The sequence below is a fragment of the Mustela erminea genome, chromosome 5 (assembly GCF_009829155.1).
Source record: "Mustela erminea isolate mMusErm1 chromosome 5, mMusErm1.Pri, whole genome shotgun sequence".
Taxonomy (NCBI): Eukaryota; Metazoa; Chordata; class Mammalia; order Carnivora; family Mustelidae; genus Mustela; species Mustela erminea.
Genome location: NC_045618.1, coordinates 73,210,552 through 73,225,034, shown reverse-complemented (window position 1 = coordinate 73,225,034; position 14,483 = coordinate 73,210,552). Strand labels below are relative to the sequence as shown.

The window sequence follows — 14,483 nt, the reverse complement described above, 5'->3', positions numbered from 1 at the left end:
TTGTTTCTATATCCAGAATAGGGTTTCTCAACCTGAGTACTAATGACACTTTGGAGCACCAGAGAATTCTTTGTTGAGCATTTGAGGTTATTAGCAGCATTCCTGTCCTTTCCCCACTAGATGCCAGTAGTGTGTTCCTGGTTGTGACAATCAAAAATAACTCTTGTCATTGTCGAATGTTCTTTGGGAGGCAAAATCGCCCCAGGTTGAGAACTACTGATTTAAAGATTGGTTTCCAATGCTTGACCAGAAAAACAATAAAAGTCCAGCAAACACTAAGTCCATCCAGCATTTACTATTATTAATTCATATCTTTTGCTGCTTAATAGGAGATTCTCCCTTAAAGCCATTAAAGCTCTCACTTATTCTTTCATGGGAAGTTTTGCTTATTTGTTGAAAGTGACAAAACTGAAAGATGCTATTACCAAACAACTCTGAAACAGCCATTCTGGTTTTTGAGAACTGAAATCATGTAGATTTAAATTGCCGTATGCTGGACAAAGTATTTTGTTACTGTATTTCATAATTTTATGTACATCCTTGTAACATATGGGAAAGCAAGCCAGAGTTGTCTAAACAATGAGAATTTTCTATACATGTAGTGACAAGGATGATTCCAGCATTTCAGGGTAAGCAAAGAAATAAACCCTATCAATGATAGACCAAACGTAGCCTCTTGGTGGCACTGTTTATTTTTATAAAAATGATACCTCAGCTCCAGAAGATGCAGCCCTCGATGCATTATGCTTTTCAGAATATGTAGTTTAAGTTCAGTGAAATAAGCCATTTTCAAGAGGATGCAGTTTCCATAGAAAGATCGTGGCACTGTCTCTCTAACAGACTGTGATAACTGGATCCACACAATTTGTTTTAGGTCAGGTTGGCGCTAAAGTAAGGTTTGTAGGCGGGCAGCAGGGTGTAATTACCCAAACAAAAAGACACAGATACAGTATGTCATCCCTGTTAATGACCACAACATTTTCTTGCTCAGTAATCTGTAACAAAAAGCCACATAAACGATCAGGTTGCATTTAAGTGCAGCACTAAAGAAAAACTTGGTGACACAAAAATTATTTCAGCCAATTGAGTAGAAATGACAGAGAATAATACAAAGTTATCTCTCCTAGGGAGATGTGTGTTTGGAATGTCACCAACGGACAGTGCGTGGAGAAGGCCATACTTCCGTACAGGCACACTGCAATTTGTGTAAGTACCTTCACTTCCTTCAGAGCATTTTTGGACTTTCTGGAACTCATTTAGAGCATTTGCTACGCACACATTTAAAGAAATGACTTTTCTTTGATTTTTATTTTGTCCCTGGAGTAGAATAGTGTCAGTTATCATCTGTTATTTTGTCATTTTTCTTCCCCAAAAGTTACTGTTCAAGATTGGTTTTTTGTGGTGTTTTTTTTTTTTTTTTTCTGATTCATTCTTTATTTCAGTATCTTTCTAACAGGGACAAATTTGAAAGACAAATTTTTAATTTTTTCTTAGTTATACTCACAACACACACACAGAGACACACCCATAGAAAGATTCGCTTTAATGACATGCTATTTAATAAAGCAAAAAAGTTTTTTTTCTTCAATTTTAACCTTTTTTGAGTGGATACTTTCTTAATTCCTGTATTTCTTATTTATGAAAAGATAACAGAGAGTATCGCGATACCTTTATAATCATTTCCCAATATTTAGAACAGATTCTGGCTTCTGGTAGATGGACTCCAAGCATATGGGTGAGGCAGTTGTGTTTTACCAATGGTGCTCACAGTGTTTTGTTTTTTTGTTTGTTTGTTTGTTTTTATTTTACTCATTGCTTTTGGCATTGATGACTTGCCCTGCAATATTCACAAACTCCTTTCTGGAACCAGAACTTGCCCAGTGAGATAATTTGTCAAGGGCACAATATATTACTCAATCTTTGATAAAAGCTATTCTTAAAACTTATTTGGCACAAGAATTCCTCACACTTCAAACACTTTTATTTCTTTTTAACGTATAATAATGTTGCTAGGAGAAGGAACCTGATTTTTTTGTTGTTGTTGTTTAATTCTACATAGCATTCTGGAAATTAAACAATTTTGAGCTTTCCATAACTGGGAATAAGATTCTTTCTTCCTAAAAGATCCCCCTTCCTCCAGAAAAATGGTGAATTACAAACAAGATTAAAGTCCTGAATCAATGCTTCAAAACTATGGAATAACTGAACTAAAAGAAATTTTATTGCTATTCAGTAGCAAGTAAATACTTTAACTGAATAGATGCTAAAACTGAAATCTAGAGAAGTCTTCACCGTAGCCCAAATTATATTAATTGCTAGTGATAATTAACTTTTTGCTTTGAATTCCATTTTCATAGTATTACCACTGCTCATTCCGGATGACAGGGGAAGGCTGGCTTTTGTGTTGTGGAGAATATCAGGATGTTCTTATCATTGATGCCAAAAGTTTGGCTGTTATTCACACTTTCATATCATCTCAGTCTCCTGATTGGATCAACTGCATGTGCATTGTTCACTCCATGAGAATTCAAGGTAATACTTGGGTGTTATATAATGCTAAGAGAGTGTCTATAAAAATACCACCTTTGAACGATTTGTTAAACAAATGGGCAAGAATTCAGAATACTTCTTTAAGTTTACCTGTTCGTGGGGACAGTTCTCTAAGCCAGACCAAGTAAACTGAGAACACCCATGACAGTGGTTCAAGTCATTAGAGAGTCAGCAAGAGGTCAAGATGAAATGAAAAGAGGAGACTATTTCCATGACCAAGTTCATTAGTACATTTCAAGAGTGACAAGAAGGCATCTGTTGTGGATTAATAAGACTCTTGGAACTGTTGCCTTGCTGTGTCTTCCCGCGTCTAGTAGAGAATTCAGATTCTTTTGAGGGAAAGCTGGCTCCTTACTTGTTTCTGAAACAGGAAGGTGTAATATTGACAACATAATGATTTTCAATGTAGTTCTGCTCTTAGTGGTGTTCTTCTAATACATCTGGGTCACTTTGATATTTTAAAACAAATTTAAAACATGATCTAAAGTGTTTATTTTTTATAAAAATATAAAGATAAAAAACCCAAGGCTGAATAATTTCAACCTATGTAATCTTGCATAATCCTTAAATGATTTTGCTACAATCTTTACAACAACCAGTTACAACAGCAGTCAGCTTTTATAGGACTTTTCTTGTTTTTACAGAAGATTCTCTCTTGGTGGTATCAGTAGCTGGTGAGCTCAAAGTCTGGGATCTCTCTTCATCGATCAACAGCATTCAGGTTGGCTTTTGAAACTATTTTTTATTCTCTGAATTCAAACATATTTATTGAAACTTTTTTAATTATAAGGAGGTTACCCATTCATTGTTAAGAGTTCAAATAATATTGAGGCACCTGGGTGGCTCAGTTGGTTAAGCATCTGCCTTCAACTCAGGTCATGATCCTAAGTCCTGGGATGGAGCCCCAAGTAGGGCTCCCCACTCAGCAGGGAGTCTGCTTCTCCCTCTCTCCGCCTCCCCTCTGCATCACCCCTGCCACCTCGTGGTGTGTGCATGCGCTCTCTCTCTCCTTCTCTCTCAAATAAATAAATAAAATTTTTTAAAAAATTCAAATAATGTAGAAGTCTATAAATTTTATCTCCATTTACTTCCCCATCACTCCTCCAAGGGGTGGGCCTTGGTAATAATTAGAGTGTGTCCTTCCAGTCTGTTGTCAGGGCATATACCAGTATTTTTATTTACACACACACACACACACACACACACACACACAAACACACACACACACACATCACACACGTTTTGCAGGCACCTGGGTGCACACACACATTGGTTATGTTTTAAAAGAAATAAATAAATCTGTCCTAGAGGAATATCTTCCCGACCCTGACAGCAGAAAGAAAGATGTCTTTCTGCTGAGTGTATGTGAATGGTTGTAGGGAGATGACTTTGAATGTCTGGCGGGTCATGTGCACTGAGAGTCCAGTATGTTTACCTGCCTCCACCTTCAGCATCAGGCTACAAGTTGAGGTGGGGGATGAGAAAACAGTCATAGTATTTATGCTATTGATAACATTGTTTCAGCTGCCCCATGCTCTGAACTGTCTTTTGGAATGTCTTGGTTGGGGAATCCTAGGAATTGTGGTAGCATAATGAACCCAAAAAGTACACACCAGCACTATCAGAAACTTATTACGAATATAGTATTCTAGGTGGCCACTCTTTTGTGTTTTGTTTTGTTTTGTTTTCAAAGCATTTTATTCATCTTTCTGTTTTAGCAATTAAGGTACTGCAGGTTTTCTCTTCAATATATTTTGTTTTGTTTTGTTTTATCTTTCTGCCATGTCTGAAAATTAGAAACTTAACTCGTATCTTTACATTCTCAGAACCCAACTCAATCTCCACTGAATGTTTGTTGAATGATTATATGAGGAATCCTGCTCATAGTTTCCTTTGCAAGTAACTTCTTAGTTCAGAAAACTCAAAAGGAAACTGGGGTAGATTTTTATAAAAATGATGTAGTCTATTTTAGGTGTATATTGGGGCAAGTCTTCTCATACAGTCATGAATAAATTACCTAGAACTAGTACTAAAATGTTCTCACTCCTTTTGAAGGAAAAACAAGATGTCTACGAAAAGGAATCCAAATTTCTCGACTCCTTGAACTGCCGGACAATACGATTTTGCACATATACGGAGAGACTTTTACTGGTGGTATTTTCTAAATGTTGGAAGGTATTACAAAATAACAAAATAAATACCAGTGATATACAAATGTATATACAAATGTAATTTTTTTTTGCTCAATGTAATAATTTTAAGAATTTGATTTAATATGATACAAACTCTGTCATAATATCAGAGCATTTTTTTTTTATCAATTTTCTTCTCCTTGCACTCAGCTGTTTTGCTACTCAGGAGATTATATATCTAAAATATATCCTAATTTTATTAAGAACAAACTATTACGATAGTGATCATTTATCTTTAGATTATTTGTAAAATTAGATCTTTAGAAGTAAAAGTTTAGAACTTTTGGACTAAAGAGAACTGCACTTTAGAACTAAAAAGAAAACTAATACTTTTCACCTACATACATTGATTTTGTTTTTAGACTTTTTTTCTTTTTCCGTTTAGTCACTCCATTCATCTTTAAGGAATAGAGAGTCCTTTCTTGTGAATATAGTCACTGATATCTCCAGTAAGAAAGAAAAACTGAGTCATTATATCATCCAATGGCATCCCTTTTTTCTTTAATGTTCCATATTAAAGAAACCGACCTTAATATAAATAAAAAAAAATAGGTACCAGTAAAATATCTTGATACAGGAGTCCAGTGTGTCCTGTTATTAATATTTAATATATTGTTGCATTAATACTACCATCTACATGATCTTGATAAGCATACTTTAACTTTCATCTCATTGGCAGGTTAGATTAGGAGTTTTTGTTAATGTGTGTCATTAATTTTGTATTTTAGGTTTATGATTATTGTGATTTTTCCCTCCTGCGGACTGAAGTTAGCAGAAGTGGGCAGTTTTTTGCTGGAGGAGAAGTGCTTGCTGCTCACAGAATCATCATCTGGACAGAAGATGGTCACAGTTACATCTATCAGCTGCTGAACAGGTGGGCTCAGATGGGAGCGGCATACAAAACATTCAGGTAGAAAATGAACTTTGGGAGGTTTATTATGGAAAACTCCCCGCATGCCGCCCATGATCAAAAACCAGAACAAAACAACTTTGGCACTCGAAGATTTACTCTGGGCTTGGTAGGCTTCAGCCTTTGTATAAAACAGCAGGGGACGAAGGAATGAGATTAACCATGTATAACTTGTACAGCTGGTGCTGGGTTTTCAAAAAGTCACTTGTAATTATTAACCCAACAATTTCTAACTAGAGTTTAGAAACTTGAATGGTACCATCCGGCTTTTGAAAGTGGGAGGAGGAAAAAAAAAAAAACAACAACAAAAAAACGAATAAAGAACCCCAAAGTTCTAAACTCTGCTTTTTATTTTTCTCCATGCAGTGGGCTTTCCAAAAGCATATCTCCTGCTGATGGAAGAGTGCTTAAAGAGACCATTTATCCTCATTTACTGTGCTCTACTTCTGTGCAGGAAAATAAGGTAATGCAAGGGGAGAGTAACTGTCTCAAAACTGTTTCAGTCCGCATCTTAGATAAGTGTTGCTTTGTAACAGAGTCGGACTTGAAAAAGTTGAATTGAAGAATCACAGCAAGTATCAACGAGAAAATCAAATCTGTTAATGGTACTGAAGAGAAAATGTTGCCTTTGAGAAATGTATTTTTAAAGTCTGATTAAACAATATATATTTATTATAGAAAAATTACCAACGTTAAAAAAGGAGGAATGTAAATTCTTAATTTTGCCACCATAAATATTCACAAGGGGTATTTTTATGTGTTTATGTATTTTAATCAGGAAAATTTCAAATATTTAAAAAGTTACAAGAATAATACAATGATCACTTATCTACCCTCTCCCTAGATTCCCGAATTATCAACATTTTGCCATATTTATTTTCTCTCTTTCTACACACACACATACACACACACACACACATTTTTCACTGACCTTTGGATAAATGGCTTGATACAAAGTTATTATCATTTTCATTTGTCTATTCCAATTTTTAAACTTTATCAAATGGTTTATATCCTGCGTTTTTTAAACTCAATATTATCATTTTTTGCATATATTTAGCTCTTCTTCTGAATAAATTTTCTTGCTCAAACAATATATTTATGATTCGTGGCAGAGCTGAGGTTATAATTGTGTGTATTCTAAATTTTATATATATATGTATAGTTTTAATATATATATATTTAATATATATATAATTTTATATATATATAAATTATATACTATGAAGGCTGAAGATTTAAAGTTATTTTATTTTAGTAATGCTAACCAAAATGAGATTTTTGTTGTTATTGTTGTTGTTGTTTTTGTTGTTAACCTATGGACTTGGTCATCAGTTAATTATCCAAAGAACTATTTTGTGGAGAATGGAGGAGTTTTGGATTACTGATGTGTCAACCAAGGAAGCATGTTATTTTTTACAAGTGAGGGTTTGTTTAATTAGGTAGCATTGCTGTTGGAGATCCTGTGGTTCCGTGATTGTCCCTTTAACATATCTGTAAGGTTTTGTTGCAAAAACTTGATTAAGCAGGTGCCTGCCAGAAAGCAAAACTCTAAGTGACACCGAGGTATAGGCAAACTTTAGAATTGTGGCATCCGGGTGCTATTTCTAAAGTCATTTGTCGGTGGCAATCAAGTCTTGTTTTGCTTTGGTCATAAAAGCAGTATTGTGGCTTACTCAGAGAAGCATTTTTAGTTATTTTTTAAAGGACCTGCCTGCCCATTCTTTTAGTTCCAGAATGCATTTCTTATAAGGCAGTTTTCCCTAAAAGCTAAAATATGAGTAGTGTCCTTTAAGAGCTTCTAGTTGACTCCAAATATCAATGCTATACATAGCTATGCAGAAAAAGTACAGCAACAACAAATTAACTTAAAAATACTAATCTTAGGGGAAGCCATCTTATTTATGTCTTTGTAAAGACGTAGATTTATGGGTCTTCTATCAACAATTCTTGTTTAGAAAACCTTTCTTTATCTTAAAAGTGGTAAGTACTTAAAAGCCAATGAAATGTGAGACTAGAATAATCAGAATCTTAAAGAAGCTGGTCTGGGGGCTCCTGGGTGACTCAGTGGGTTAAAGCCTCTGCCTTTGGCTTACGTACGTCATGGTCTCAGGGTCCTGGGATTGAGCCCAGCATCGGGCTCTCTGCTCAGTGGGGAGCCTGCTTCCCCCTCCTCTCTGTCTGCCTCTCTGCCTGCTTGTGATCTCTGTTAAATAAATAAATAAAATCTTAAAAAAAAAATAAAAAAAGAAGAAGCTTGTCTGCCCATCCTTCTGCCCTTGCTTGCCCTTTGTCTAGCCAAGAAACTGAAGTCTGACATTATTCTCCTTATTCAAAGTATCCCCAATTTTCACTAAATATAAGGCTTCTGAGTCTCTCCTGCAGTTAGAAGGTTAACAATTTGGTGGAGGGGTGGGGGGAGTCGAGTTTGATAAGTACAGTGAGTTTAGAAAAGGGGATTCTATAAATATGTAGTATTAACCAGACTCTTCTTTTGGAAATGATACCAGAGAATTAAATCTCAATGTTTGACAGTAACGGGTTTTCAGAATTAACATTGGTGGTGCTAGGAACCTGTCTGCTGATGGGGTTGTAGTAACAAAATGAGACTTCCCCTTCCTTTCAGTAGTTTGTGAGAGTCTCCCTAGCTTCAAACCACAGCTGACGATCCCTGAGACCCGTGACAGGCGTCCAGGTTGTTGAGATGAGGTACTGGGCTTTCCAGGGTCTTGACTATGGAGTTACTCTGCAGTGCTGAGGTGGGAGTAGCTGGGATAGAAACAGCGGAGGCTTGCAGAAAAGGAATATGGGTGCATGAACTAAGAGTAATAACAACGATAACGATGTTGGGTAACTTTTTGTCCGAGGCCTTATTATTGTCAAACAGACAGACTCCTTCATTTACATGCATTCACACCATGACCTCACTCTGAAACGGATGTTCAGAGAGGATAATTCCTAGGATTTGAACCTGTTTTGTCCAGAGTCTGGCAATGGGACTTTGGAGCAAGTTTCTCAGTTGTCCTGAAAAGTGGATAATAAGAATGGTTAATATTCACTGAGTATGTACCAAAGACATGGCACCATTCTAAGTGCCTCACCTTTAGCCACTCATTAATCCTGACAGCAATCCCATATAATAGGTGCTTTTATTAGCCTTCTTTCACAGTTAAGGAGAATGAGACACAGAGAGGTTAAGTGAATTGTCTAAATCAAGTAATTGGCTCTTTTAATAGAGTTAGTATGTGCTAAACCGGGATTTGAATCTAGGCAGTTAACTCAAGAGAACTCACTCTTTTTTTTTTTTTTTTAAAGATTTATTTATTTATTTGACAGACAGAGATCACAAGTAGGCAGAGAGGCAGACAGAGAGAGAGGAGGAAGCAGGCTCCCTGCTGAGCAGAGAGCCCAATGTGGAGCTCAATCCCAGGACCCTGGGATCATGACCTGAGCCTAAAGTAGAGGCTTTAACCCACTGAGCCACCCAGTCGCCCCAAGAGAACTCACTCTTAAAGACTATTTTATTACCTCTTGGAGGTACTCCCTCTCAGACGATGAGTGTTTCTTGGGATGTGCATGGGGTACTGTGATGAAAAATTGGAATTCATATGGTAAGGGGCTCTGAGGAGGTTTTCAGGTGAATAACAGAACTGGAGAAAGAAACTCTGGGAAGGTTGAGAGTGGAAGTGATAAGGAATGGGTGTGATCATGTGAGGGCAGAGGGGGTGACAACAGCCCGGGAGTGTGAGCCACAGGGGCAGTGCCCCGAGCTGGGAAGGCAGATGCCTGCTGTCTGCGACCAACCTGAATAACTGGGCTCCCTCTCTGGAACTTCTTTCTCATATCAAAAGCCTGAGGGAGTTGGACTAGTCATTGCTAAGGTTCCTCAAGTTCAAGGGTGCCTAAGAAGCCAGTTTACCCAAATTTTATCAACAGCGTTTCTAACACCCACAAAAGTGATAGCCTGAGAGGTAAGATTCCAAAGTGCCTTCTGAATCTTAAAAAAAAAAGATCGACAGAAAGAAAGAAAGAAAGAAAGAAAGAAGGAAAGAAAGGAGGAAAAAAGATTTATTCAGAGAACTGACTTCATAGGAACCCTTTTCTCTTCTTCAGGACATTCATTTGGGTAGACAATAGAGGATTACAATTCTTGCTTGCATGGTCTTGGATTCCTTTCTTTTCCTCTTCCCGCCTTGGTTTTCTTATCTCCACAACAGGAATAATAATAATGTTTACTTACTTTGTAGCTTTGTTGTGAGGATTAAATAGAGCAGTGTTATGACCTTTATTATTCTCTACAGATATATTATAGAATTTTTCCAATAATACTTCAAAGTCCTGACCTTCAAGCCTATTTTTTGACTAGGAACTATCACTTTCCTAGACTTCTTTAATTCTAGCACCAGCAGTTGGCTTTCTTTCCAGGGTGCCTTTTATACGTAGATCAAAAGAAGGGTTTGTTTTGTTTTTATAATCACTTAATCATTTTGATCCCTGGTACAGAATCTCTGTATGCAAGTCTGCCCAAAGAACATGTATACTGCACCAAAGTACTAGAAAGATTCTAGACTCCTTCACTAGTAAATGCATATCTTCAAGAACTCTGGAGCCCACACTATTCATACTCTGCCTCAGCAAAGTTATAATTCTATTTGCATAAATATACAACATATATTAATATAAACTATGACTATATTTATTTATATTAATATAATAATTGTTTCTTTGTTTACTTATTTATTTATATGTTATGGACTCATTTTTATGTGTGCCCACTTAGGTATTTACAATCAAATATATTAAATCTGAAAAATAGCCAAAAGAAAGTAGAGAGCATTTTAATAAGACAAAATTACCATACAAGCATTAGTTGTTGCTATTTTAACTGACAACTGGAACACAAGGGGCCGTGAAGAAATCAGGCCTCCTTAGTGGGCAATAGAATATGGTCATGAAGATGTGGACTCTTGAGTCAAAATTACTGGACTTCAAAGCAAGATGCCATCTGTATCACTTTGAGTAAATCAACGTCTTCACTCCCAGTTTATTCATCTGTGAACTGGAGACAATGATAGTACCAACTTCACAGTATTATTGCAAGGATTATTTAGTAACTGAATGGATGGAAAGGCCCTAACAGTATGGGTCATACATACACAGAACATGTTCAGTAAATGTTAAATATTCTTATTAACAATCTGAAGTCTAGCTGATGATTTTGCTTCTATTTTATAAAAACTTTTTGTCTTGAGTAAGAGATTATTTCACTAAAGTTACTTAGAATTCTTGAAAGACCAAGAAACAAATGGAGACAGTTTTGTTACTCTATGAAGTCTTATCCCTCCATGTTAAACCAGTGGTTGTCATTTTATGTTTAAATGATTTTTCTACAAAAAGCTAACTTTTTTTTTTTTTTTTGGACCAGAGTCTTTCCTTTGTTATGGGCTACGTGAATGAACGGAAAGAACCTTTTTATAAGGTACTTTTCTCTGGAGAAGTCTCAGGAAGGATTACTTTGTGGCATATCCCTGATGTTCCTGTATCCAAGTTTGATGGTTCTCCTAGAGGTAAGGCAATTTCCCATCTACTTCTAATCTCATGTCTTCTGAGAACGAGTTCATAATTAATTCAATGTTTTTCTCATTTGAGTTGCACGAGGCTACAAATAAGACAAATTTTCTCATGTACTGCTATGCATTAGAGTCAACACAAAGGTAGGTATAAATGCTTTTTGTTTTTGCTTTTAGAAAGAGAGTGGGAGGGGCAGAGGGAGACTGATAGAGAGAGAGAGGGAGAATCCCAAACAGGCTCCACACCCAGTGCAGAGCCCAACTAGAGCTTCATCTCAGACCTTGATCTCAGACCTTGATCTCTTGACCCTGAGACCATGACTGGAGCCAAAATCAAGAGTTGGGCACTTAACCCAGTTAAGTTAAGAGTTGGATGCAGTTAAGAGTTGGATGCTTAACTGACTGAGGCACCCAAAACATGATGTTCAAAGATCTTGTACAATACTATAACCAATATAATTCAAATTAACATCAACTTCACAGGAATTGTGTTTTACTGAAATGAAATGAATGCTTGCAATATTACTGTAGGACAGGCTGATACACCATACTCGTTTTTGAATTTGTCAAGCCCATATCCTATACATTTTCAACCAATTTCTCTATTGGTATTATTATAGCTGCTTGGAACTATAGGCACAGATATAAACTTGGCCACTAAAACATTTAACATTTGCTTATTTTAATTTTTCTTAGAATACAAAACGGAGATTATTCGAGTAAACATTATTGTGGAGAACCTTCAAACTCCTGAGACCATGTATCCCAAATTGAGGAAGCCTCTCTTACTCTTTTTCCCTTTTTCCCCAAATCATTAAGTCATGTCTGTGAATGCTTGACTGGGGCACGGCAGAAACAAGGTCCTCAGTACTTGAATTTCTAAGTGCAAGTTTCCACTGTTTAACAAATTCACTGGTATAACTTTTAGTGTCTTTGTCCCAAATATTTTCAACATGGTTCATGTTAGTCCTAGGTTAATAAGAAATGGATCAAAAAATAGATGTAGAACTTGGTACAATGTATGCAGAAGTTTCTCACAAGTTCAATTTTAAGAGTTAAAATAATACCACCCCCTGCTGAGGTCACCTGAGGGTGAGCCTAGGATATCTCACATAGGTTCCACTGCCAGCAGCAGAATTAAGTAAGCATCTTCTTAATCTTCTTTATAATTAGAACCATAGATATCTATGACAGCACTCGGTGCTTGTCTCAGGTTTGGGCTCTAGGTTTTCACAGTCACTGTAGCATGTGTGCTGCAAGGCCAGGGGTCTCTTTCATAGAGAGATAAGTTGGCTTTGACTTGCCCTCTTTGCTCCTGAATCCAAGCTTCTCTCCCTTTCTGAGCCTACATGAGGCCCAGTTCAAATGGTTGGGTGGCAAGCTATACAAAAATGATAACCCATGTTCTTGGTAGTAATAGATAATTTCCTGGGGGTCTAGTATGATTTTGTGATATTCATACTCTTGATATTTAAAGAATACATTTCTTCCATTTTCCTCACATAACTAAGAGACCCCCAGTTTTCCTTCTTAATGTTGCTGAGACACATAGAGAACCTGTGACATTGGATCACCACTTTACATCACTGCAAGACTTTCTCAGTTCTGTTCAGTTGACCTAAGTCTAAAATGAATGCACCTAAAATGAATACACACCTATTCTTCTAAGTCTCCTTGAAGGACAGACGACCAATGAAATAGCATTTGGAATAAAGGCAGCAGATGACGGGAGACCTCTTCTGTGGATGGCCAAGCCACTGTTAGGATGGAGAAAGAACCTCTAGGTACCCCCAAGGGATGATACCTTGAGAACATTTTCATTATCAGTGTTGAATTTATAAACCCAAATTTCCCTTTTTTGTGTGTTTTCCTTTTAGAAATACCCATCTCGGCCACCTGGACCCTTCAAGATAATTTTGATAAGCATCATATCATGTCACAAAGTATTATTGACCGTGTCTCTGGGACTGGAACAGTGGGAGTCACTTCATCAGAGTATGTTCCAAGTCTTGATAAACTAATATGTGGCTGTGAAGACGGGACAATTTTCATTACACAGGCTTTGAATGCTGCCAAAGCAGGACTTCTAGAAGGCGGTTCTTTATTAAAAGGTCGTTGAATTTTATTTAACCCTATTTATTTAATTTACTTAAGCTTCAACTTTAACAAGCTGTACTAAGAAGATTGCCAGGCTTAAAAAATTTGCTGACATTTGCTAATTAATGTGTACATATTTTAATATTTAAGTAAAAACATCTAGTTTTTTTTAAGTCAAGGTTATACAACAAGAAATAATGTTTCTCTTCTTCCTTGATCTTCCAGCTCCCTTCAACAAAGGCAACTGCTAATAGGTTTCTTTATACCCTCCTTGAAATTTCCTATGCATAGACAAATATATACCAACATAGCAATATGCATTCTTTTAATGATACTATACAAATAGAGGCATAGTTTATACACTTCACTGAAATCTCCTAAAACGTATCTTAATAAAATATTTTGGAACACATTCTCTATGAGTTCCATATTCCACACCCACATTCTCTATGAGTACCATTTAAAGAACTAATAATGATCAAATTTTAATTTTTAAAAAATCTCTGTTAATGGGTATTTCATTTTTTCCTAGTCTTTGGCTACTGGAGGCAATGCTGAATTTACCATCTTTGCACATACATGTGGGAATATCTATAGTATTAATTCTCAGGAGTAAAATTACTGGATCGACAATGAGTATTTTTAATTTTGAAAATATATCTAACATTGTTTTCTGTATATGTGTGTCCAGTAACAGCCTACAAAAATGCCTTTTTCCCTCACACCTGAGCCAACTTTGTGTGCTATTAAACTTTTTAGTTTTTGCCAATTAGGAGAAAATGGTATCTTCCTGTTCTAATTTTTTATTTTTTTATTAATGAAATGTAAATATGCTCCTATACATTTTTGTGCATTGCATCAGTGAATACCTATTAAATAAATACTGTTGTGCAGTAAGTTGTCTCATGTAAACGAAGGAATGTACAGGAAGCGATTGAGATTTGGGGATGTGTAGATACGTCTAGTATTTTTTAATGCATGGATCCTACTAGACTGCAAGGTCCTTAAGAGTAAAAGCCAAATCTCACTTTTTAAGACACATCTTGTTACTGTTCTCAGCTTACTTTGGCTACTTACTAAATGTTACTCTCTTATATTCAGTGATTACCTAAGAGAGAGGAGTGAATAGCAAAGAACAGAGGACAGGTCATATACTGCTACACA

The 14,483-nt window shown here is 36.3% G+C and overlaps 1 protein-coding gene across 5 annotated transcripts in view; it reads left to right on the top strand.

Annotated features, from left to right (window-relative positions):
* The window catches only part of WDR72 (WD repeat domain 72), a 215,771-nt gene that overhangs the window by 41,032 nt on the left and 160,256 nt on the right, over positions 1-14,483 (top strand). For all 5 annotated transcript variants that reach the window (XM_032343781.1, XM_032343782.1, XM_032343777.1 and 2 more), the window contains 8 exons: positions 1,128-1,206; positions 2,358-2,532; positions 3,195-3,271; positions 4,606-4,725; positions 5,471-5,616; positions 6,019-6,115; positions 11,078-11,219; positions 13,100-13,333. In XM_032343781.1, coding sequence (XP_032199672.1) covers positions 1,128-1,206; positions 2,358-2,532; positions 3,195-3,271; positions 4,606-4,725; positions 5,471-5,616; positions 6,019-6,115; positions 11,078-11,219; positions 13,100-13,333 — 1,070 coding nt within the window. The remainder of the gene's footprint in view (positions 1-1,127; positions 1,207-2,357; positions 2,533-3,194; positions 3,272-4,605; positions 4,726-5,470; positions 5,617-6,018; positions 6,116-11,077; positions 11,220-13,099; positions 13,334-14,483) is intronic.